At 43.5% G+C, this 25,243-nt stretch overlaps 1 protein-coding gene across 6 annotated transcripts in view; it reads right to left on the bottom strand.

Moving 5' to 3' along the window:
• Window positions 1–25,243, bottom strand: part of LOC109200687 (rab3 GTPase-activating protein catalytic subunit) — a gene marked incomplete at its 3' end in the record, with an annotated part of 73,221 nt that overhangs the window by 32,698 nt on the left and 15,280 nt on the right. For 5 of the 6 annotated variants that reach the window (XM_025909824.1, XM_025909825.1, XM_025909826.1 and 2 more), the window contains 5 exon segments: window positions 16,475–16,594; window positions 17,145–17,223; window positions 18,215–18,347; window positions 18,443–18,521; window positions 20,459–20,514. In XM_025909824.1, the coding sequence (XP_025765609.1) occupies window positions 16,475–16,594; window positions 17,145–17,223; window positions 18,215–18,347; window positions 18,443–18,521; window positions 20,459–20,514 (467 nt within the window). 6 annotated transcript variants of the gene reach the window in all.

Here is a 25,243-nt window from a genome sequence, read left to right as displayed (position 1 = left end):
GCGCTTGTATTCAAAAGGTTTCCCCATGTAACGGTCTGCTAGAGGATGTAGAGCCATAGCCCTGTCCCCCAGGGCATGAAGCAGGCATGGAGGAGATGCAGGCTCCAGACATCCAGAGGCCCCAGAGTGCGAGAGCCCAAGGAGGACCACCGGAGGGGCATCCATGCCACCCTCCTGGGAAGAGCTGAGGAGAGCCCCAGATGAGGGGTCACCCAGTAGCCACGGAGCAGAAGCCAGAGGGGGCTGCAGTGGCGTGCCCGCCGGCTCTGCCGGCAGCCAGCTGTGCCAGAGTGAACCGAGCCGCAGGCCCAGAGGCCCGAGGCCCGAGGGCCCCCTTTGCCCCGGAAGAGGCCTGACCGAGCAACAGGCACCAGGCCCCGCCAAGTAGTCACCGGGAGTGAGCTGGTGCATACCTGAGCACCCAGCCCCGGACACCAAGAACCACCAACGCACCAACCCCTGAGAGCATCAGTTACCGGCAGGGAGTGTGGACGTAATCTGTTAATGTTGCGTAGATAGAAATAGGCAGAACAGGTGAGATTATTGATGTGAGATTTATAGGAAAGTGAACTGTCAGGAGGAGAAGGGAAAACTGTGGAGTTATCGATAGTGAGTGAGAAATGGTTCGCCTTCAGTAGGTTGGATTTGGTGCCAAGGATTTCAGTTTTATCCTCATTGAGCTTTAGAAAATTAGAGCTGAACCAGGATTTTAATTCGGATAGACATTCTGTGAGGGAAGAAGGAGGGAGGGAGGAATCAGGTCTGCAGGAGAGATCTAACTGGGTGTCATCAGCAAAACAGTGAAAGTGAAGATCAAATTTACAAAAATGGTACTGTTAAAAGAAAATTGTACATAATGTGATCAGCTACTGGAAATGTGCTCTTTTTATGGATCACTAAGCAAACCACATGTCTATGAGACTTTTCACCTAATAACATTTGTGATGAACTTATTTACCAACTAACAGCTTCCTCTTTCTCTAAGAACATACAGATTTAGAAAAAGGGGAACCTTTTCTAACTCAGGGGTCTCAGCTGAAGAACTACGGGGTGATTTAAAGAAATCCCCTGTCAGGTACCAAGAGGGAGAACAAAGGTTTGCATCAAAACACAAGCTAAATCATTTCCAACACCCTGGAGAACAACAGGGAGAGTTTAGAGGCTCTCCAAGATTACATCGATCAGTGCTTCCAGGATCTCGTGATGAAGAAGGCCCAGAGTGCAGCTTCCCCGGCCAAATCTGAGACGCCATCGTCGAAAAGACTTCGCCCGGCAGATTCCCCCAGCACAACATCGCCAGCCGGCAAAGATATTGCTGACATACTGGAGTCAATCGACCAACGATTGTCCAGTTTCGATGCAAGGCTGTCCTTGGTGGAGATTCTTCACTGGGAATTTAAATCCTTGCGAGAATCCCTGGAGTTCAGCCAGCAGCAGGTGGAAACGCTCGCTGCTGAAAATGCCACGCTAAGGGAGTCGGTGAAATGTCTCACAGATAGGGATGGGTACCGGTCATGGCACCAGTTCTGACATAAACGGTAGTAACCAGACCGAAAAGCAGTGCACATTTCGGTGCTTTATTTCGGTGCTTTTTTTTCCCTGAGCCAATTCTAGCCAATCATTTTACGTTTCCGAGGATAGTAGGCGGGGCCAGGTACGTACGTTCTTTTAGAGCAGAGCTACAGATTAAAAATGCCCAAGGCGAAGCGGTCAAAAGTCTGGCTGTACTTCACAGCAAAAGATGCAAACTCAGCAGCCTGCAACAAGTGCTTTAAGCTGATACTGTGATACTGTCAAAGGAGGTAACACCTCAAATCTGATGAAACACCTGGCGACGCATAGCGTTTTTTTTTAAAGCCGAGAAATGCGCCGTGTTTGTTAGCTTGCTGCGAGACCTCACACCGTGCACATCTACTGCGGGTGTGGTGCCTGTTATCGGACCCGGAGTTAGCAACATCCCCCAAGAACCCGAAGAGGAGAGTCCTGGCCCCTAGCCCTGTCAGCGTAGCAGAAATGATGAGGATGATGATGGCAGCAGCAGCCGTTCTTCTCTGCGTGAGTAGCTTCATGTTGTTCATGTGTAATTTACGTTGAGTACGCTAACCATGTTATTACATTAATGCATGTAAGGTGAACTAGCAAACACCGTCGTAGTTACATGCGGCTGTCTTCTTGTTTGATGGCAGATACTCCCTTCACCCTGGCCAAAAAGGCTAAAATGACCAAAGAAAAAGTGGAAAACAGCTAAACATGAGAGGTTTTTGGACAAAGTTTGTGTTTTTTTTTCCATTGTTTAAGCACTGCTTCCAGCCAAGAGTGAGACCATATATGCCCTATAGCTGCAGAAAAGGCTAACATTGTTATCTTTTTACAAAAAAAACAGCTGAACATGAGAGGTTTTTGGACCAATTTTGTGTTCTCCATTCTTTAAGCACCGGTTTGAGCACCGTTTAAGCACCGGCACCGTTTCAAAAGTACCGGTTTGGCACCGGTGTCGGATAAAACCTAAACGATACCCATCCCTACTCACAGACAATGTTACCCAGCTAAATAGAGAAAATAAAAAAATAAAAGAGACAGTTATTGATCTACAAGCTCGTGGCATGCGTGATAATCTTGTATTTTCTGGTATTCCAGAAGCCGCTGGAGACTACGGCAAAAAGCTTCATCAAAACCCACCTGAAGCTGCCGGAGGACACGGTGAAGAACATCACCTTTGATAGAGTGCATCGCATCGGCCCCATGCGGGCTGCGACCGGGACACCACGTCCTATCGTGGCCAAATTCGGCCACTTCAAACAAAAGGAACAGGCGAAAAGTCGCGGCAGGGAATTAAAAGGAACGGACTTCAGCGTAAACGACCAGTTCCCCAAAGAGAACAAAGCGGCTTCATCCAGAAGGGCTCCCGCGCTGTCATCGCTGTGGACCGGCTGTACGTGGACGGACAGCTCCACCGCGACCCCGACATCACTCCGTGGCTGTATTAACTTCACACCAGATAAGAATCCGCTACACCCTTTCCCCATCCACTCACACTAACTTGCATTATCTGTTTAACTTACCAGTATCAAATCGCATCTTAAGTGTGATATCATAGCAGAATTTACACCGTCACTCTCCGTCAGTGGTTTGATTGGAATGTTTCCGTCTTTTTTTTTCTTCTCATTTTTTCTTCCTATTTTCCCCCCTCTTGTTTTTATGCTGCTCACCCTTGTCCTTGGTTTCTTTCTTTTTTATTTTTCTTTCACTGCTTCGATCACCTGCTTCGAGACTCATCCACAAACAACATCCTTTATTTCGACACATACGCACAGCACAATCACGCACAGTCATGCGCTCAACGGCAGCACATTTACATCAGTCAGACAGTGCACACAGACCTACAGGATACACACACTTAAGTCAAGCGTACTCATATTAGTAAATATGCACACACATAGTCAGACTCAGGGAGCATCTCGCCACACATTCTTTCTCTCTCTCCTTCTCTTTATTTACGAACAAGTGATGTATTCACTCCACCTGTCTAAGCAACACACACAGCATACACCCCTAGTTATACACAAACATCTATGGGTGCACTAAGATTCGTTACATGGAATGTAAATGGAGCTGGCTCCAGAGAAAATGGTAAATGGTAAATGGCCTGTATTTATATAGCGCTTTACTAGTCCCTAAGGACCCCAAAGCGCTTTACATATCCAGACATCCACCCATTCACACACACATTCACACAATGGTGATGGCAAGCTACATAGTAGCCACAGCCACCCTGGGGCGCACTGACAAAGAAAAGAGGTTAAAAATATTTAACCAACTCAAAAAACTACAGGCAGATGTTCTTTAACAAGAGACCCACAGACCTCTTAGAGGTTTAAAAGAACTTAAAACACCTGAGTTTCCTAATGTGTTCTCAGCTTGTTATAATTCTAGACAAAGGGGAGTAGCAATTTTAATACATAAAAATATTAATTTCACAGTACTCGATACAGTTATAGATCCAGAGGGCAGATTCTTAATCATTAAACTATCTATACTTGATAAAAAGCTATGTATTGTAAGTGTATATGGTCCAAATGTTGATGATCCCTCATTCTTTCACGGTTTTTTCAGTGCACTCTCTGAACACTTAGATGGCACACTTGTTCTTGGAGGCGACCTCAACCTTGGACTAAATGAAGAAATGGATAGGCTCAATACAGCAGGAACTCAGCGTAATTGGCAGTCCACAGATATAATCAAACAGTATATGAGCGACTTTGGTCTTTGCGATGCATGGCGCTCCCTTCACCCCAGCAGTAAGGAATATACTTTTTTCTCACATGTTCATCACTCCTACTCTCGTCTGGATTATTTTTTGGTCAGCAGCTCACTGCTGAGGGACATTTCAGACACTGAGATTCACCCTATAGCTGTCAGCGATCATGCTCCTGTATCTTTAACACTAATGCACAAGAATAATACTACGCCAAGTAAAAACTGGAGATTTAATACATCACTGTTTAAAGATGAAGACTTTATTAAATATTTTAAAAAAGAATGGACTCTATATTTAGACTTTAATGACACTCCCGGAACATCAGCTTCTGTTCTATGGGAAGCAGGGAAAGCTGTGATGAGAGGTAAAATAATTTCTTTCTCATCACATAAAAAGAAAAAAGAAAACAAAAATATTCAGGAATTAGAAAAAACCATCAAATCACTAGAAGAAGCCTACGCGTCCCACCAAGATCAGGAAACATTGAACAAAATATGCAAAACAAAACTAGAATTAAATGAGATAACTAATAAAAAAACAAAATTCTTAGTACAAAGACTACGCTTACAAAATTATGAACATGGTAATAAATCCGGTCAATTTCTAGCAGCCAGCTAAACAAAAAACAAAAAACAAAAACACAACTATATGTGCTGTTCAAGATTCATCTGGGAACACAATATATGACCCGAAACAAATAAACATTTTCAGGGATTTCTATAAAATGTTGTATTCACCACAAATAAACCCATCTAAAAAGGAAATTGATCAGTTTTTGGACAACATAACTCTCCCAAAATTATTAGACTCTCAAGCAACGGCACTGGATTCGCCACTGACATCAGGTGAACTCCAGGAAGCCCTGATAAGTATGCCCAATAATAAGGCTCCAGGTTCAGACGGCTTTCCTGCAGAATTCTACAAAGAATTCTGGACGATTCTAGCACCAGTTTTTTACAGAACGTTGTTGGAAACCAAAGAAAATGGCAGACTTCCATCAAATATGAATTCTGCAAACATTAATCTCCTGCTAAAACCAGGCAAAGACCCTGTATATCCCTCAAGCTATCATCCAATATCCCTTATAAATGTAGACCTTAAAATAATCTGCAAAGCTCTCTCGAAGAGACTAGAGAAAATAACCCCCCTCTTAATTCATCCTGACCAAACTGGTTTCATAAAAGGTAGGCACTCATCAACAAATACACGTAGATTACTTAATCTGATAGACTACTCATACAGTAAAAACCTTGAAACTACAATATTATCTTTAGATGCAGAAAAAGCGTTTGACAGAGTTAACTGGAAATTTCTATTTATAACTTTAAACAAATTTGGTGTTGGATCTTCTTTCATCAACTGGTTAAAAATATTATATAATTCCCCAACAGCTTGTGTCAGAACAAATGACCAGACATCCTCCAGCTTCTGTCTCCTGAGGGGCACCAGGCAGGGATGCCCACTCTCCCCTTCACTGTTTGCAATTTTTATTGAACCACTAGCAGCAGCAATTAGACAGAATTCAGTAATTAAGGGCATAAAATGCAAGAACGTGGAACATAAAATCAGCCTTTATGCGGATGATGTGTTACTCTTTCTCCAAAACTCACAAACCAATATCTCTGGGGTGATTGAACTGATAAACTCGTTTGCAAGAATATCAGATTACTCAATTAATTGGTCAAAATCTACAGTCTTTCCGATTAATTGCTCCTTCCATAATTCCTCTTCTACTCCACTGCAGTCGGGAAATATAAAATATTTAGGTATTAATGTTTCTCCCAAGCTTGCAGATCTAACTAAATTAAACCATATCCCACTTTTAAAGAAAGTAGAAGGTGATCTGCATTTCGTTGCCCTGTACCTGTGCATGTGCAATGACAATAAAGTTGAATTCTATTCTATTCTATCTGGCTAGATGGAAATGTCTACCCATATCACTCATGGGAAGGGTTGCCGCTATAAAAATGATGATATTACCAAAAATAAATTATTTATTCTCAATGATCCCAACTAAACCGCCACAAGATTGGTTCAGATCTCTAGATTCATATATGTCCAAATTCCTTTGGAAAGATAAACCCCCATGTATAAGCTTAAAAACACTACAAAAGACCAAGGATAAAGGAGGATTAGAACTACCAAACTTTCAGCACTACTTCTTAGCCAACAGGCTTCAGTTTATCTCAGGATGGCTAAAACATACCCTCTTAGATGAACCTTGGCTAGATGTAGAACAAGCACTTTGCAATAATCTAGAGATTTCAGATCTACCATTTATCAGCTCAAACATCCAACGACATGAATGCTTCAAAAGCATCAACATCAGCTCTTCTCTGACAGCATGGTGGGAGTTTCTGAAGTTGACAGAGTCTTCATTAATCCCATGCAAACGTACACCTATCTGGAACAACCCTGACATATTACAAAACAATAATATGATAAACTTTTCAGATTGGAGTGGTAAAGGAATCAAATATTTAGAACATATACTAGAAGGAACAGAATTTATTCCATTTAACAGACTAGTTACACAATATGGGATCAACAAGAAAAGATTTTTACAATATCAACAAATTAAATCCATAGTAAAAAAAGAGATTTAAACCAGGTCAAGTTGAACTACAAACACCACCAAGTGTGGTTCAATTTCTTACTCTTAAAACCCCCAAATTACTATCCAAAATATACAGAATGCTTTCTAAAACAGATGAATCAATATCACTTCATATTGCAAAATGGGAAGCGGATTTATCAGTTAACTTAGACCAAAACTTCTGGTCTCAGATATGCTTAAAAACCTTTCATTTAATTAGAAATCCCAGTCTTCAATTAATTCAATACAAAATACTACATAGAGTGCACTATACAGGTCATTGGATGTTCATAATGGGCTATACGTCTACCAACAACTGCTCACACTGCCAAACCAACTCACCCGACAATTATATCCACGCTCTTTGGTTCTGTCCACCAGTTCAGAAGTTTTGGCGCGAGATATGTGAGGACTTATCAAAGTGTCTGAAATGTAACATTCCAGCCTCCCCTTTAGTGTGTTTGTTGGGCAGCTTAGAAAATGTCACTACAGAAAGAATATGGCCCATATGGTTTTCACTGCACTATGCATAGCCAAGAAAACAGTCCTCATGAACTGGAAAAATAAAAATAATCTTAATTCTAACCATTATGGAAATTATCTATTAGATTACATTAGTCTTGATACAGCCTCTGCCAACACATCAGATTAATTGCTCTGGGCTCCTTTGATCAGCTCCATCACCTAGTGGGGATGGGGGGTCATAGTTTGGTCCCACCTTCGCTGTTGTGATTGGTGTGGGGTAAGGACAGGCTTAGGGCGTTGGGGGGTTCCCCAGGAGCATCTTCCTTGGAGGGCTCAACCCGGGGTATGGGTCATGGCCTATTAAGGGCTGTGTTGGCTCTTAGGTGACGGTTTCCACGTGGCTGCGTGCAGCGGGGCTAGGGGAGGGTCTGTGCTGATGGACGTGGGTTACTGACCTGGTAGCCTGGCTGCCCCTGGGTGGGTCCGGGATGGGCGTGAGGTTCTGGGGGCGCTCTGTCTCTGGGCTGGGACCCTGGCCGGGCCTTGGGGGCTTGGGTCCTGGTTGGTGTGTTGCCGGGGTTGTGGGCGGGTGGGTGTCTGGGGGCCCAGCCCTGGCACAGGGTGCCACCAGTGCATCGAGCCACCTGGGGGGCTCTTCAACTGGTGGGGGAGGTTGTCACATCTTACAGGAGCTTTCCTCTCTTCAGGAACACACACACACACACACACACACACACACACACACACACATATATATATATATATATATATATACATATATATATACATATATACATATACATATATATATATATACATATACATATATACATATACATATATACATATACACATATACATATATACATATATATATACATATATATATATATATATATATATATAGATCCTCAAGGACCCCAAGAAGGGACCGGTCCCATCCAACTACCGACCAATAACCTGCCTCAGTACTACATGGAAGCTCCTGTCAGGCATCATATCGGCTAAAATGAACGGGCACATGGGTCAATACATGAGCGGGGCACAGAAAGGGATGGGCAAGAATACCAGAGGCGCAAAACACCAGCTACTGGTAGACAGAACAGTCAGCCGAGACTGCAAGACCAGACTGACCAACCTGTGCACAGCCTGGATTGATTACAAGAAGGCCTATGACTCAATGCCCCACAGCTGGATACTGGAATGCCTAGAATTGTACAAGATCAACAGGACCCTAAGAGCCTTCATCAGGAACTCAATGGGGATGTGGCGCACAACACTAGAGGCCAACTCCAAGCCCATAGCACAAGTCACCATCAAGTGCGGGATCTACCAAGGAGATGCTCTGTCCCCACTGCAGTTCTGCATAGGCCTGAACCCCCTCAGTGAGATCATTAACAAGACTGGCTACGGATACCGACTACGAAACGGAGCGGTTGTCAGCCACCTCCTGTACATGGATGACATCAAGCTGTATGCCAAGAGTGAACGAGACATCGATTCACTGATCCACACTACCAGGCTATACAGCAATGACATCGGGATGTCATTCGGGCTGGAGAAGTGTAGTCGGATGGTAACAAAGAGAGGAAAGGTAGTCAGAACTGAGGGGATCGAACTACCAGAAGGCAACATTGCAGACATAGAGGACAGTTACAAGTACCTGGGGATCCCGCAGGCGAATGGGAACCATGAAGAGGCCGCTAGAAAAGCTGCAACCACCAAGTACCTGCAGAGGGTCAGGCAAGTCCTGAGGAGTCAGCTGAACGGTAAGAACAAGATCCGGGCCATCAACACCTACGCCCTGCCCGTGATCAGGTACCCTGCTGGGGTAATAGGCTGGCCAAAGGAGGAGATAGAAGCCACTGACATAAAGACAAGAAAGCTCCTTACCATGCATGGAGGGTTTCACCCCAAGTCCAGCACCCTGAGGCTGTACGCTAAGCGGAAGGAAGTCAAAGGAGTTTGCAAAGAAAAGCGTCTGGACTTCTTTGAGTTGCTTGAAGACGTTTCACCTCTCATCCGAGAAGCTTCTTCAGTTCTGCTTTTCTTTGCAAACTCCTTTGACTACGATGACCTGGATGACTGAGAACCTTCACAGACATAAGCGGAAGGAAGGGGGCCAAGGACTGGTGAGTGTCAGCACCACAGTCCAGGATGAGACAACGAACATCCAAGAATACATTGGGAAGATGGCCCCAACTGACCGAGTGCTCAGTGAATACCTCAGGCAGCAGAAACCCAAGAAAGAGGAGGGAGACGAGGAACCATCATGGAAGGACAGGCCCCTGCACGGTATGTACCACCGGCAGATAGAGGAGGTGGCTGATATCCAGAAATCCTACCAGTGGCTGGACAAAGCTGGACTGAGAGACAGCACAGAGGCACTAATCATGGCAGCACAAGAACAAGCTCTGAGTACAAGATCCATAGAGGCTGGGGTCTATCACACCAGGCAAGACCCCAGGTGCAGGCTGTGTAAAGATGCCCCTGAGACAATCCAGCACATAACAGCAGGGTGCAAGATGCTAGCAGGCAAGGCATACATGGAACGCCATAACCAAGTGGCCGGCATAGTGTACAGGAACATCTGTGCCGAGTATAACCTGGAAGTCCCGAGGTCAAAATGGGAGATGCCCCCAAGGGTGATGGAGAATGACCGAGCTAAGATCCTGTGGGACTTCCAGATACAGACGGACAAAATGGTGGTGGCTAACCAACCGGACATAGTGGTGGTAGACAAACAGGAGAAGACGGCCGTAGTGATCGATGTAGCGGTTCCGAATGACAGCAATATCGGGAAGAAGGAACACGAGAAGCTGGAGAAATACCAAGGGCTCAGAGAAGAGCTCGAGAGGATGTGGAGGGTGAAGGTAACGGTGGTCCCCATGGTAATCGGAGCACTAGGTGCGGTGACTCCCAAGCTAGGCGAGTGGCTCCAGCAGATCCCGGGAACAACATCGGAGATCTCTGTCCAGAAGAGCGCAGTCCTGGGAACAGCTAAGATACTGCGCAGGACCCTCAAGCTCCCAGGCCTCTGGTAGAGGACCCGAGCTTGAAGGATAAACCGCCCGTAGGGGCGTGCTGGGTGTTATATATAAAAAAAACACCCAGCACGCCCCTGCGGGCGGTTTATATATATATATATGTATATATAGAGGAGAGGTGGAGAAAGATCTCAGCCTGGCCATCTATTGTGTTGTGTAGTCTGGAAGATGAGTGGATGACGGGGTGGGAGCAGTTTTCTCTGTGGTGGGGTCGGGTGGGCTGTCCCGGGCTCTGTGGGGCCAGGCGGTGCTGCTGAACTGGGCCCCGGTCCGGATGGGCCTGGGCCCCCTTTCCCTGGCGGGTTGCAGAGTATGGGGGTGCCTACTGGGGTCAGCGGGGGAGCTGGCCCCAGGGAGGGGTCACTTGCCCCTCCCTTCCTTCCCTCTCCAGCTGCCTCCCTCTTCCCGCTCCACCACAATCACCCACACATGCAGGGCCTTGGGGTAAAGGTGTGTCACCAGGGTGCAGAGGAGGCATCCCAATCTCAATTTTAAATACATGTAGCCATTGAGGGCTATCAGGAGGGGCTATGCGCTTACCTGCTGCTCTCTGGCAGGTAGCTCCATGCCCTCCTGGGTTTTAAATGCACCTTAGAACACACATGCATCAACACTACATATGAGCGGGCGGAGGGAGGTTTGGAGTCTTCACACACCCCCGTTCACTGTGGCCTGCTGGAGCGGGGGGCCTGGAGAAGGAGTTGGCCATCCGATTGGGGTCTGGAATGTGGGGCCTCCCTGCTGCTGCGGAGTCAGGGCAGTCTGCTTCTCTCCACCCCAGGGAAAAGGGTAACACTACCTGGGTCTGGGCGCAGTTTCCCCCTCCAGGGGCAAGGGTACCTAGACCCGGTTCTTAGAGTACGCTTGGGGAGTGTGAAAAAGAGAAAAAGAGTGTGATACGGGTGACCGTGGCTCAGGGGATTGGGAAGCTCATCTGTAACCGGAAGGTTGCCGGTTCGATCCCCCTGCTCTCTCTGTCCTGGCAAGACACTTTACCCTGCCGCCTACTGGTGTTGGCCAGAGGGGCCGATGGCGCGATATGGCAGCCTCGCTTCTGTCAGTCTGCCCCAGGGCAGCTGTGGCTACAACTGTAGCTTGCCTCCACCAGTGTGCGAATGTGAGAGTGAATGAATAGTGGAATTGTAAAGCGCTTTGGGTGCCTAGAAAAGCGCTATATAAATGCAATCCATTATTGTGTGTACAGTGTCTCTTTATGTCTGTCTCCACGTTGGGTGAGTGTGGAGTAATTACATATGAGAGCATGAGGGTGGGAATGGATGTTTGTATCTGTGTGTGCCTGTATGTCTGTGTCTATATGTCAGGTTGGGTATCAGACGCCACCTCTCTGGGGACATCTCAGGCCCTCCAAGGTTTGGAGGCCTATCTCCCCCACCACTTCCCCTGCCAGTGGCAGACGGCCTCAGACATCGGTGCGTTGGTGGTTCTTTGTGTCTGGGGATGGGCGTCCAGATACACACTGGCGCACTCCTTGGTGTCTGCTTATCAGGGCCTGGAGCCTGGGGCTCGCTCAGGCCACTTCGGGGGTGGGGTGCCCTCGGCCTCTCGGCCTGGGGCTCGGGCACTCTGGCACAGCTGGCTGCAGGCGGAGCTCACAGACACGTCACTGCAACCCGCCCTGGCTTCTGCTCCGCGGCTGCTGAGTGACCCCTCATCTGGGGCTCTCCTCAGCTCTTTCTGGGATAGTGGCGCGGCTGCCCCTCTGTTGGTCTTCCTTGGTCTCTTGTAGGGCTGCCACGATTAGTCGACTAGTCACGATTAAATCGTCAACGACTAATTTAATAGTCGACGCGTCATTTGAAGCCTTGTAAGATCACAAAAGACGCAGGAATAAGTAGTAGGATTTGAGAGTGTAATAACGGACTGAAACAGAAGATGGCAGCACTGCATGTACAAGCATGCCAGCTGCCGTTAAAGGCAAAAGAAGAAGAAGCTGTGTCCCAGAATTCATAGCGCGGCCCTGCTCAGTTTCCAGCAATGGCGGCTGCTAGTTAGTTTTAATATTACTCTTATTATTCTTTCTGGGTCACAAAATAAACGTCTAACAAGTTTTTCAGGCGAGAATGTAGCTGTGTAAACTTCAAATATCTGCTCAGTTTATCAAGACACCACATATTTTCAAAAGCGCTCAGACGTTTTCGGAGACGTCTGTTACCCACCAGCAGTGTTGGGCAAGTTACTTTGAAATAGTAATTCAATTATAGTTACTAGTTACTTCTTCAAAAAAGTAACTGAGTTACAATATTCTAAAAGTAATTAATTACTTGGAAAAGTAACTATTGCGTTACTTAAAAAAAACAAAAAACAAAGAACGTTTAACCCTCTGGCGTCCAGGGTATAATTGGCCATTTTTTTACTACTCTTGATTTTCTCTCCACATTTTACCTTTAAAAACTATTTACTTTGCCTTGTTTGGTATCATTCTTTTTAGCACAACCTCACGTGCCTGAATTTACAGTTATGTTCTCATTTTGTCATACTGTATAACCAGAATTGATCTAAAATCAGACAAAAAAACAGAAAATCACAGTAGAAAAAGTTATATTTTTACTATAACAACCACAAACATGTTTAATGAATCATATTTCATAACTTCAAATGCAAATATTAATTGTCAATTTTAAAATCCTATGCACAAGTTTTGCAAACAACAAAGTTATTTGCATCCATTTACCTTTTACCCTTTTTTAAAATAACCATTTCAAACTATTTACAGAACAATCAGCTGTTCTTTAATAAGATGCCACAAATTATTTGTGCCACTCCAAAAAAATCATTTCTGTCCACTATAAAGGAGAACATCACAGCCTGATACCTGCAGGTCTGACAGCAGCAGGTGTATCACTGCTGTTTCTACCTGGAGACAGCAGTCGCCTCATTGTTCTGACACACAACACAAAACTATCCACAACACTACACACTAACTACACAAGACAACACATTAACTACACACTCCAAACACGCTAAACGTCACAAATCTCTCACATCTCAAAACTCGCTCTCTCTCTTTCTCTCTCTCTTTCTCTCTCTCCCTCTCTCTTTCTCTCTCTCTCTCTCTCTCGCCGTCACTCCTAAAACTTGTTTTTGTTTTGTTTTTTTGCTCATAAGCAGAGAGTGCTTGCTAGCGCTAACGTGGCGAAACTATTGAGGAAAAAACGCTGCGTATATATTGTTAATCATGACTCTGGTTTTATGTGGCCTATCAACACAATTTAAAAACTGGCACCTTGTTGCTTTGTCTTTAACCCTTTAAGACCTACCATAGAACCAAGTCCGCCAGAGCTTATATTATATTTTTACATGCTGTAGTGCCAATTTTGGGAGCATTTCAAGTTGATATACATCAATACAACCATTACAGCCCAAATTTTAATAATATGTATGCATTAAGTGCATAGTAATTACATAAATTGCAAAAAAGTGCAATAAACTACAAAAAAATTGAAAATCATTTTTGTTTTTTTAACATATATTTCTAGTTAGAGAAATTTAAGAGGCTTATCCCTCAAAACTGTAAATACAAAAAAGTTGCACAAAATAGTTTCCCACCACAGGAAATTTATTTTAAGTGTCTTCATAGTTTTACTTTTGAAATACACCAATTTTTATATACTGCAGGAAAAACGAAAATAAATATTATAGTGCAAATTTGCAAAAAAGCAGCATATGCATCAAAATAAACTATTTCCAGCAGTGCAATTCGAGTCCTAAGCATCCCAGAAACGACACAGAAAGTCATAAAGTCAAAGATAACTTTTAAAAACACCAGTATAGGCTCTGAGGCCCTGACAGTAAAAAAAACTACGTTTCCGCGAAAATGACGTCACTTCCGGTTTCGGGCAGGTAATGGTGGACATGCGAAAGTTCGCACTGACGTCTATTCCAACGTAGGAAGTGTTACGAACAGCTGATCGGATCGGCAAAACGTGTTTCTGGAATATTATGTTTTTGTTGCTGCAAGCGCTTTTTATGCAGTTTTTGCAAAGCTATATGTAGAAGAAAACCGTGCCCTAGGACAAGCTGATGGCATAAGATGTAAGTACAACTTCTCCGGTTTCATATGTAAAAAAAATTATTGCTCTAGCTTACGTGGTTGAAGAGCTACCGGGATTTAAAAATAGTTACGCAAAACGGAGTGTGCCCGCTCCAACCGGTTTTAAAGGGTTAAGTGGTCATGTGATTGACTTACCACGACTACTTTATTCTTCCTCAGTCAAACAGCAGCACTCATGCGATTGTTTTGCCCCCTGAGCTCCAGGTGTTGTGCTAGACAGTGATCGTGATTGCCGTCCGCGGGAGCGCGCAGCTGCTTAAAGCTGTAGCGTCCAGATTACTTACAGCTACTTCCGTGCAACTGATATAAGATGCGGTAAGCTGAACACAGCTTCAGCCGTCTGTTTGTTGAAAAATAGTAACAGACCGCGTTTCCTTGTTAGTAACTGCAACGCCGTTGTAACGATAAGAATAGTAATTAGTTAGATTACTCGTTACTGAAAAAAGTAACGCCGTTAGTAACGCCGCTACTTGTAACGCTGTTATTCCCATCACTGCCCACCAGCTCGATAGCTAGCCGGGGTTCTAGGCTCACTAGAGCCGGTGAGAACACCAGACTCCCGGCAAATCGTTTTCAAACCCACCGCCGTCTTTCACTACTCAGGTTAAACATGATGTATAAGTCACTTAGATAACTGAAAAATGTTATTGTTTGGCTTTTTTTAGTATTTTATTTGTTCCTGGGTAAATCAGTTTGGCTGAGATTAGAGTTATAGTTTTACACAGCTGAATAAACGTCAAGCAAACAACTGATTATCAGAAGTGTGAGATGCTTGAGAACATACTTCGGTGTCCTGTTATATTTTAGATAGCAAGGAGCAGACGGCTGAGTTTATTAAACTCCACCAAAACAATCTGCAGATTTCATTAAAATTTAATAAACTATCATCTTGTCTTTATTTTTAGTTAGCACATACCTTAAACACTTAAAGCTGTAAGCTAATGATAGTTTTTTAAGAGCAGATGCTGCTGGTGCAATAAGCTGTACGTTTTACGTCCACTGGATGCATGATCTGATTAGTCGACTAATTGCAAAAATAATCGGTGACTAGTTGACTATCAAAATAATCGTTTGTGGCAGCCCTAGTCTCTTGTGTTCTGGGGGCCTCTGGATGTCTGGAGTCTTGATCTCCTCCATACCTGCTTCATGCCCTGGAGGACGGGGCTGTGGCTCCCCACACCCTCAAACAGATCATTACATGAAGGAACCTTTTAAATACAAGCGCGCTCATACTCACAGGTGTACACACGGGGTCTCACACACACGAACTACACCCTTTTTGGCTCCAACCTCAAAGCACACTGTGCGCTGTCGATCTTACGTGCTGCACAATAATGTTTAATATTTAGTATTTACTGTTATATTCCCATAGATCATCGTGATGTTGTTTATTATATTGCTCTCTTTTTCTTCTGCTTGTTTTCTCTTTTTTCTTTCTCAACAGGTGATCCAGGTGATCGATATATGTATTTTTTGTCTGCTTATTTTGTTGGTTTTTGTTTTTTGCCCTTTATCCCCATCCCTCTTCCCCGCTGTTTTTCTTTCCCTCTTTCTTTCCCCCCTTTTATTTCCTCAGTCAAGTCTGTCCTGTATTCAGGAAGTGAAAATAAAATAAAATAAACAATAAAAGGTGAATCAAATAGACCAATACGGCAAGGCTGGGATGGTCCATTTGGTAAAGTAAATCCGTTGGGCATCTTTCTTCGCCTTTAGACAATAATTCTGATGGCAAAAGAGCCAAACGGGACAGGCAAAAAAAAAAAAAATTGCTCACCAAATACAGTGCAAAGCTACGGACTGTGAAAACCCTCAGAGCTGAATCACTGATTCTTTAAACTGTGATGCACGTTTACAGTGCACACATAAAAACTGATCAAACAACCGCAGAATAAATGTAAGAGAAAAAAAAGAAAGAAAATAAAAACCTCACTCCTTTAGTTGCACACTTAAAACTCAAACATGAACACACAACACACCGTCAGGAGGCACTAATGTGCTCAGAAAACCTTCCACAAAGTGCAATGACCGTAACTTACCAGCCACTGTTGGCCAGAGAAATGGAGATGGAGCTTAGAAGCAGGTTGCATTTCGACTCACTGATGATGGCCTCACAGTTCGTTCCAGGGGTGATGACCACAAACTCTCGTATGCCATACCTACAAACACATACAGGATCACAGCAGACATTTATCCACATATCCACTTACTACACTGGAAGAAACATTTGCTTTATTCTGTATGCTGTTAGATCCCTTGGTAACAATTTATCAAGACCATCGCTAATAAATGGGATATTATTTTACTATTTCACTCTGAAGAAAAATAAAATATTCAGAAATTGTCTGAATTACTGGTTTGTAGACGCATCTATGATTCTGTGCTTATATTTATGAAGCAAGTCTTTCTGGCAACTCAAAGCCAGGAAGACTTGCACTTTCTGGACTTGCACTCTTAAATGCAAGACACACTTAAACTATATATTCATGTTGCACTTTATGCTATGCACTGTATCTAGCTCACATATCCATTTAACCTAACACGCACATCTTTGCACTGTGGAGGAAACCCGCGCAGGCACAGTTACAGCATGCATCTCCACACAGATTTGATCCGGGACCTTCTTGCTGTGAGGGGTGCATATAAATGACTACTCAATTTCTTTGAGTGAAGCAGTTTTTTAGCAAAGAAAGTAAAGACTAAACTTACCATCTGACCAGGCAGTGGGCTCGTGGAGGGAAATCATTGTTCATACAGAGAAGATCCTGCATTGCCAACGGTATAGCATCTGCCAACAGAAGAACTGTGTCAAAAACATCGTTCATTTTAAACCCCATCTGAGGGTGCATATGATTATTAAAGTGGGATATCTGTCAAAATAACTGTACTGGGTTGACTTCTCACAGATGCTCACTTGTGTTGTGGCCACAAGGTGGCAGTAATTTACTGTCCTGTACATCACTGATGACTGAGGCTCTCTTCACTCAGCTGACTTACAGGCCAATCTCCAACCTTCCTTTCATATCAAACATCCTTGAAAGAGTAGTTGTCAAACAGCTAACAGATCATCTGCAGAGGAATGGCTTATTTGAAGAGTTTCAGTCAGGTTTCAGAGCTCATCACAGCACAGAAACAGCTTTAGTGAAGGTTACAAATGATCTTCTTATGGCCTCTGACAGTGGACTCATCTCTGTGCTTGTCCTGCTAGACCTCAGTGCTGCGTTCGATTTCAAAGATGGAGCCTTGCTACCCTCCTCAGTGGACGTCCACTGCCATTCACAACCAAATAAGCAACTATCCAGGTAACATTTCTGCTTTGCTTGCTTTTTTTGTACAAAGAAAAAAGGTGTTTATTCCCTTTTTTAAGCGGATACATCCAAACCTCGTGCTTTTTCAGAGAAGAAGGTTTACTTAATCAGTGTTTCAACAGTGGTCTGGGAGCAGGCTGTGGTTCAGGCCAGAGTCAAAGCATGAAAACCAGAGGATGAAGGCCCACAGCTGTGCCCTGGGATGATGTTAATAATAATAAATATTTCTGCAAATCTGCAGAATAATACAAACTAAGGCTACATAATAAAGTGTGTGGAGACTGGATGCCAGCTTGTCATCATTCTGATAACAAAATTCTGAAAACGTGACGGTCCTTCTTCTGGGTTTCTTCTACCACAGGCTGCATGTGTACTGAGCAGGACTGTCCAACACTGTCAACATCATTTACAACAAAGAGTCAATGATACTAAAAGCTGATGTTGATAATAGTGCAGACAAAGTGACTCTACCTTCCTCAAGGTTGTCCTTCCCATCATCCTCTTCACATGCTTGTTTCAGAAAGTAGTGGGTTATGTAGAACTTGAAGTCAGCAAAATTAATTTCCTGTGACTTCTCCCCCCAGGTTCCACTGGTGTATTCCCCCTGTGTTCAGATAATGCAGCATCATATGATGAAGGTGAAGTACTTCCTTTCTGCATACTTCACACGCATGTAAAGGTTCGATGAGTGCAAAATACCTTTTCTGGAGAAACCTTGCGTGCAGTGTTCCCTGTCAGCTTCCAATCATTAAGCACTTCCTCCACTCTGGACACAAAACTTCAGGCAGATGAACAGATTAGCCCAGCATACATGCACAGTGTCTGGTTCATGCTAAATAACCACTGAAACTAATCTTCAGAAATGAATTTCCCTCCAAGCACACTGTGTTTTAAATATTACATTAACAGTAAGCAATGAATATGACTGAATGCAAATGTTAACTGTGATTTGTTACAAGTTAAAGAGGCTGCATCCATTTGAACTGCCTCTGCACACAGGAGCTGCACCAACCAATGGATCAACATATTAGGAGATGACAACGCGGTAAGTTGCCGAGACAGTTCTTTGGTACACCCCCCCGTAATCAGTGCAGGCAGACCCGTATGAATACGAAATCACCGACGACCTGGTGCCAGTTCAAACTAGGGCATCAGCACTGATTTCTAGAATAGATTCGATTCCGATTCAAAGGGTCCTGATTCGATTTGATTCGGGGAAAATTTTGTCTCAGACAGTCAGAAATATAATAATTGTGATAATTTATCAGTACTGATACATGTGAGCCTTCATCAGAGGTGTGAACATCACAGCAGATGCCTTTGTGTCAAAGTAACTGAGGATAAAACAGAAAAACATGAAGCAGATTTTCCTGTCCTAGCATTTTTTTAACCTTAAAAATATTCTGCAGTAGAACAAAAACTGAAGAATCCATGAATCAATGACCTGATGCTGCTGAAGTGAAGCAAAGTTACAGAGGTCTGATTACAGACACAGCTAAAGTTTAAATCTCTTCAGAATTGAACAGCAGAAATGAGGCTTTGTTGACGGAGGTCATTTAAAAATAAATAAATACTTTTTTTTTTTTTTTTTTAGAAAAACAGCGGCCGACAGCGCTGTAAACAACGGTAGACTGGTGCATAATAAGCAGCGAATAATGCAGAAAACAGAGACTTGAGATGGGAAACTGTTCTTGAAGTACAAAGAGAGAGAGAGAGAGCTGTGCAGGAAGTGTGATTTTTATCGTGGTGGAAGCAAAACAGCCAAAGTATAAGAGATTTAATGACGATGTTTATCAAACGTGAAGCCTAGTTTGGATCTTCTTTTGCTGCTGGTTCAGTCAATTTTGGTCAGAGTGACAAAACCTGCAGCTCAGAATCTGTGACCTGTCGGCTTTCAGCTTGTACAGCGCGTCTGTGTACATGCCGTCGGGTGAACGATCCACGCTCTGTGTTTGCGTCTTTGTGTGGAATCCGTGTAGCTGCTCTCATTTACTGTTTCAGCTGTTTGCTGGTTGTTGAAATCGTTTTGTGAGGTTTAACCTGAGATTCTGGAGTTTCTGGAAAAATACATTTATATTTAAAATCGATTCAGGATTTAATGAATCAATATCACTTTATTCAAGCTAAAATCGATTTTAATTGGAAAATCGATTATGGAAACCCACTCCACTCCAAACCTCTGGCTCATGCCTAGCTGTCCCACTCCTGACACTGTATGAGCCCCACTGATATCCTAACCAGTTGGTGAGTTCTTTATTGACAAATGTGTCTAATTACAGGTCAGTTTTTGGAAAATGCATTTTTATTTAACACACATTTTGTAATAATACATTTTAGTTGACTACAGTTTGTTTGGTAATCAATATCCAGAGGATTATTTTAAAAATGACTTACACATAAGCCATCAGTCTCGCTATTCATCTACACAGGAAGCACATCTATATCTGTGTAGTGTTATAGTTTTAGTGATGGCTGCTGTGCGATATCAGAGTGGTGGTGCCCAAAGTGATGTCAATAAATGTATATACACAGATGCACAGCCTCACTCTTTAGCTTGAATATTTGAGGTTAGGTTCGCTGTAAAATACAATCATGTTGTTATGTTTAGGCCTGAATAAATAAATGCAGGTTCGTGTCTCCCAAAGGGAGAGCTGTGCGGAACACGTAAACCTGTGGAGTAATCCTAGTTTTCAGAGTAATGACCAGCTGGCTTACCGCTCCCACTCGGATGCAGTGGTGAAGTCGGTGATCTCGAAAACCTCCGACTCGGGCTGCAAAACACAAACGTAAACGCAAATTCAGCTGTCGTGTTGTTACAGCGCGCTTAATAACCATACTGACATGTTACAAAACAAACTCACATCGCTATCAGCAGCCATGTTGTTGCCTTTGGCTGCCTGATCGGTTCCGGAAACTAGAATGTTTTTCTACGCATGTGCGAAAAGGTGGACGCTTCCTCTATAGTTCTTTCACAATAAAATAAAACAAACAAATTATGTAGCGCCAAACGACAACAGTCCTTGTGCAAAACTCATTCAGGCATTTGACGAGAGGTTTCAAGATGTGAAGAATATCCAAAAGGAACTAGAGATGTTTGCTACGGCGTTTAATGTGCAACCATGTGATGTGCCAGACTCTAGTGATGGTAAATTTGATTCTTTTTACTGAATCGAGTTTTAATGAGTCACTCACCAAAGTGAGTCGGGTTTTTTCATTCATTTGATTCACTGAGTCAGTTGACCAGAGAGTGCAAAAAATGTACATTTTCACTCAAACTTAATTTGTTTCTCTTTTCATGTATATGCTACTGCTAAGATGAGTGATTCTAAAAGAAAACTATTTTATAGAGCAAAAAAATTTCTAAAGGGAACATTTATTTTGTTTATTTTGATTTTATTAGTATTTTCCTTAAATGTCTCAAATATATATTTTCTCATCTAAATGTCCACTGAGCTGTGAGCCAGGGGGCGGTAATGCGCCTTAACATTGGTTGCCAATCAAGAAGAAGAAGAAGCTGTGAGCCAGGAGGGAGGGGGTGAGCGAGTCCTGAGTGATTGGCTTATGCCACATGTGTCAAAGTCAAGGCCCGCGGGCCACATCCGGCCCGGCGTACATTTATATCCGGCCCGCGAGATCATTTTATATAAATGTACTATTATTGTTATGCATGGCCCGGCGATATAAGGCGCTAATAATATACAAACTACAGATCCCATAATGCAGCGCTGCAGGCTCCTTGCTGAACGCTAGGCTAACTGGGAAGATTCCCATGTCAATCAAGTCAAACTTCTGTTATTGCGAAGCTAGCCGTGCACACAATGGTGGAGAGAAAAGTTGATTCTGAAAGCAGAGCCTTTCAGCGCCAGTGGGTGACTGAATATATGTTTACAGACATTGCTGGTAAACCCGTGTGTCTTATTAGTGGAGCTAATGTGGCTGTAATTAAGGAATTTAATTTAAGACGGCACTACGAGACAAAACGTCAGGATAAGCTGAAAAACCTAAATGCAGAGCAGAAACTACAGAAAGTAGAAGAGCTAAAGAAGAATCTGACATTTCAGCAGACTTTTTTCACCAGAGCAAAATGACAAAGTGAAGCTGTTGTGAAAGCAAGTTTTATTGCAGCAGAGGAGATAGCCAAATCAGCCCGGTACCACTCTGAAGAGCTGCATGATGAAGCTGTGCGACGTCTTGTGTCCAGACAAAACGCAGATTTTGGCAAATGTGAGCCTGAGGAGAAATACGATTGCTGATCGGGTTTGTGAGATGGCCACTGATTTAAGAACACAGTTGTGTGAAAGAAGCAAAAACTTTATTGCATACTCTTGTAAAGGAATTTCTTTTATTTATGTACTAATCACATTATTTTATTGTATAATGCCTTGGTGCCACTGGATTTTAACATGTCTGACACCCATACTGTAAGAAGGAAGTTGGGGGGGAAGCAGACCACTCCACAGGAAGAGTCTTTTGTCTCTTCGAGGACTCTGGGAGGTAGCAAGGGAGTGTGAACCTTAAGGTGTGAAACAGCTGTGTACTGCGTTTTGTTCCTGGAGAAGGTATTTAACTGAGAGCCATGCTAGGCTCAGTGAGACTCTGCTGACCTGCCCCGTGGTCATGCAGGCTCTCCACAAGCTTGGTTGTCTGTTCTGTGTGTTTTGATTAAAGAATGTTAGCTACCGCTCACCGCTCATCTGCAGGCTTTATTTAAGTGGAAAACTTCCACAACACTCTCTTGCTGTGGATGAAAGTACAGACATGATGGACATTGCACAGCTGAGCATCTTCATCCGTGGAGAGGAAATATTGAACATTAAATCGATGCACGGGACAACGACAGGAAAAGACATTTTTTAAAACGTATGTCAAAGTGTAACCGACATGAAACTGCCCTGGGACAAACTGTTGGATGGAGCGCCGGTGTTGTGCGGTGAAAAAAGCGGACTAGTCAGCAGGATGCGAGTAAAGATGCAGGAGGAGAACTGTACTGGTGAGTTAACAGCATATTACTGCATCATACACCAGGAAACGCTGTGTGGTAAAGTCCTAAAAATCGAGCATGTAATGATCACCGTAACGCAAACCGTAAATTTTATCTGAGCTAAAAGTTTAAATCGCCGTCAATTTCTGTTGGGTGAGTTGGAATAAAAGTTCTCAATCGAGTTTTTGAGCTCAGCAAGGAAATCTGTCAGTTCATGGACATGGCATGTGTGATGCGGTGAAGGCATTTCAAGTGAAGCTGTCACAAATGCACCAGTGCAACCTGCCTCACTTTCCCTGTTGCCAAGTAATGTTGAACCAAGTCAGCGGACTTTGCTGAACTGCACCTGTGCAGATTCAGATGGAGCTGCAGTGTAATGATACACTCAAGGCAAAGTACGACACTGAATGGCCCGCACAGTTTATTAGTTCCATTCCTGAAGCAATGCTCCAGCTCCGCCTACATGCAGCTCCAACCTTGTGTATGCTTTCATTTATTTTTTCTGGAGTTTTTGGCAGCATGTTCATATTTCTAACTTGCATAATTTTGACAGGATATACAGGGAGTGCAGAATTATTAGGCAAGTTGTATTTTTGAGGAATAATTTTATTATTGAACAACAACCATGTTCTCAATGAACCCAAAAAACTCATTAATATCAAAGCTGAATGTTTTTGGAAGTAGTTTTTAGTTTGTTTTTAGTTTTAGCTATTTTAGGGGGATATCTGTGTGTGCAGGTGACTATTACTGTGCATAATTATTAGGCAACTTAACAAAAAACAAATATATACCCATTTCAATTATTTATTTTTACCAGTGAAACCAATATAACATCTCCACATTCACAAATATACATTTCTGACATTCAAAAACAAAACTAAAACAAATCAGCGACCAATATAGCCACCTTTCTTTGCAAGGACACTCAAAAGCCTGCCATCCATGGATTCTGTCAGTGTTTTGATCTGTTCACCATCAACATTGCGTGCAGCAGCAACCACAGCCTCCCAGACACTGTTCAGAGAGGTGTACTGTTTTCCCTCCTTGTAAATCTCACATTTGATGATGGACCACAGGTTCTCAATGGGGTTCAGATCAGGTGAACGAGGAGGCCATGTCATTAGTTTTTCTTCTTTTATACCCTTTTGTTGGGTCTAAACTCAGACCCCGCTGTATCCAGGACTTATTCCCATGAAAGAAAAATAAGGCAACAGCGATCGATCGATTACTTGCGCAAGGGAGGCCTCGTTGGTATCTTAGCTCATTACGAAATGACCCCAAATCCGGCCTCCTCTCGCTGCCTTTTATTGAGAGACAGTTCACACACAACAACAGTACCTCCCCTCATAACCCCCCTTGGTTACAAAGACAAGGCACTGTATGTAAATGTGTAAATGTGTGTAAATGTGTGTGTGTTAGACCTCCTGCTGGGCAGGAAGCTTACATCAAAAGAAGCAGATCTTCCAGATAGGATGCATCTGCAATAAAACACTATAGCCCCTCACCCAGAACCTCGAGAATCTGGGGAGGGGGACTGTGAAATTCCTTTCATCCCACAGTTAAACAATATAGAAATGGATGGTAAGCATAAAAATGACAAACATTTAACAATTCACTCTGACACCTTTCTTGCCAGCCACGCTGTGGAGTACTTGGACGCGTGTGATGGAGCATTGTCCTGCATGAAAATCATGTTTTTCTTGAAGGATGCAGACTTCTTCCTGTACCACTGCTTGAAGAAGGTGTCTTCCAGAAACTGGCAGTAGGACTGGGAGTTGAGCTTGACTCCATCCTCAACCCGAAAAGGCCCCACAAGCTCATCTTTGATGATACCAGCCCAAACCAGTACTCCACCTCCACCTTGCTGGCGTCTGAGTGGGACTGGAGCTCTCTGCCCTTTACCCATCCAGCCACGGGCCCATCCATCTGGCCCATCAAGACTCACTCTCATTTCATCAGTCCATAAAACCTTAGAAAAATCAGTCTTGAGATATTTCTTGGCCCAGTCTTGACGTTTCAGCTTGTGTGTCTTGTTCAGTGGTGGTCGTCTTTCAGCCTTTCTTACCTTGGCCATGTCTCTGAGTATTGCACACCTTGTGCTTTTGGGCACTCCAGTGATGTTGCAGCTCTGAAATATGGCCAAACTGGTGGCAAGTGGCATCTTGGCAGCTGCACGCTTGACTTTTCTCAGTTCATGGGCAGTTATTTTGCGCCTTGGTTTTTCCACACGCTTCTTGCGACCCTGTTGACTATTTTGAATGAAACGCTTGATTGTTCGATGATCACGCTTCAGAAGCTTTGCAATTTTAAGACTGCTGCATCCCTCTGCAAGATATCTCACTATTTTTGACTTTTCTGAGCCTGTCAAGTCCTTCTTTTGACCCATTTTGCCAAAGGAAAGGAAGTTGCCTAATAATTATGCACACCTGATATAGGGTGTTGATGTCATTAGACCACACCCCTTCTCATTACAGAGATGCACATCACCTAATATGCTTAATTGGTAGTAGGCTTTCGAG

Source organism: Oreochromis niloticus, linkage group LG8, assembly GCF_001858045.2.
Source record: "Oreochromis niloticus isolate F11D_XX linkage group LG8, O_niloticus_UMD_NMBU, whole genome shotgun sequence".
NCBI classification, from domain to species: domain Eukaryota; kingdom Metazoa; phylum Chordata; class Actinopteri; order Cichliformes; family Cichlidae; genus Oreochromis; species Oreochromis niloticus.
This window is presented reverse-complemented; position numbering and strand designations above follow the sequence as displayed.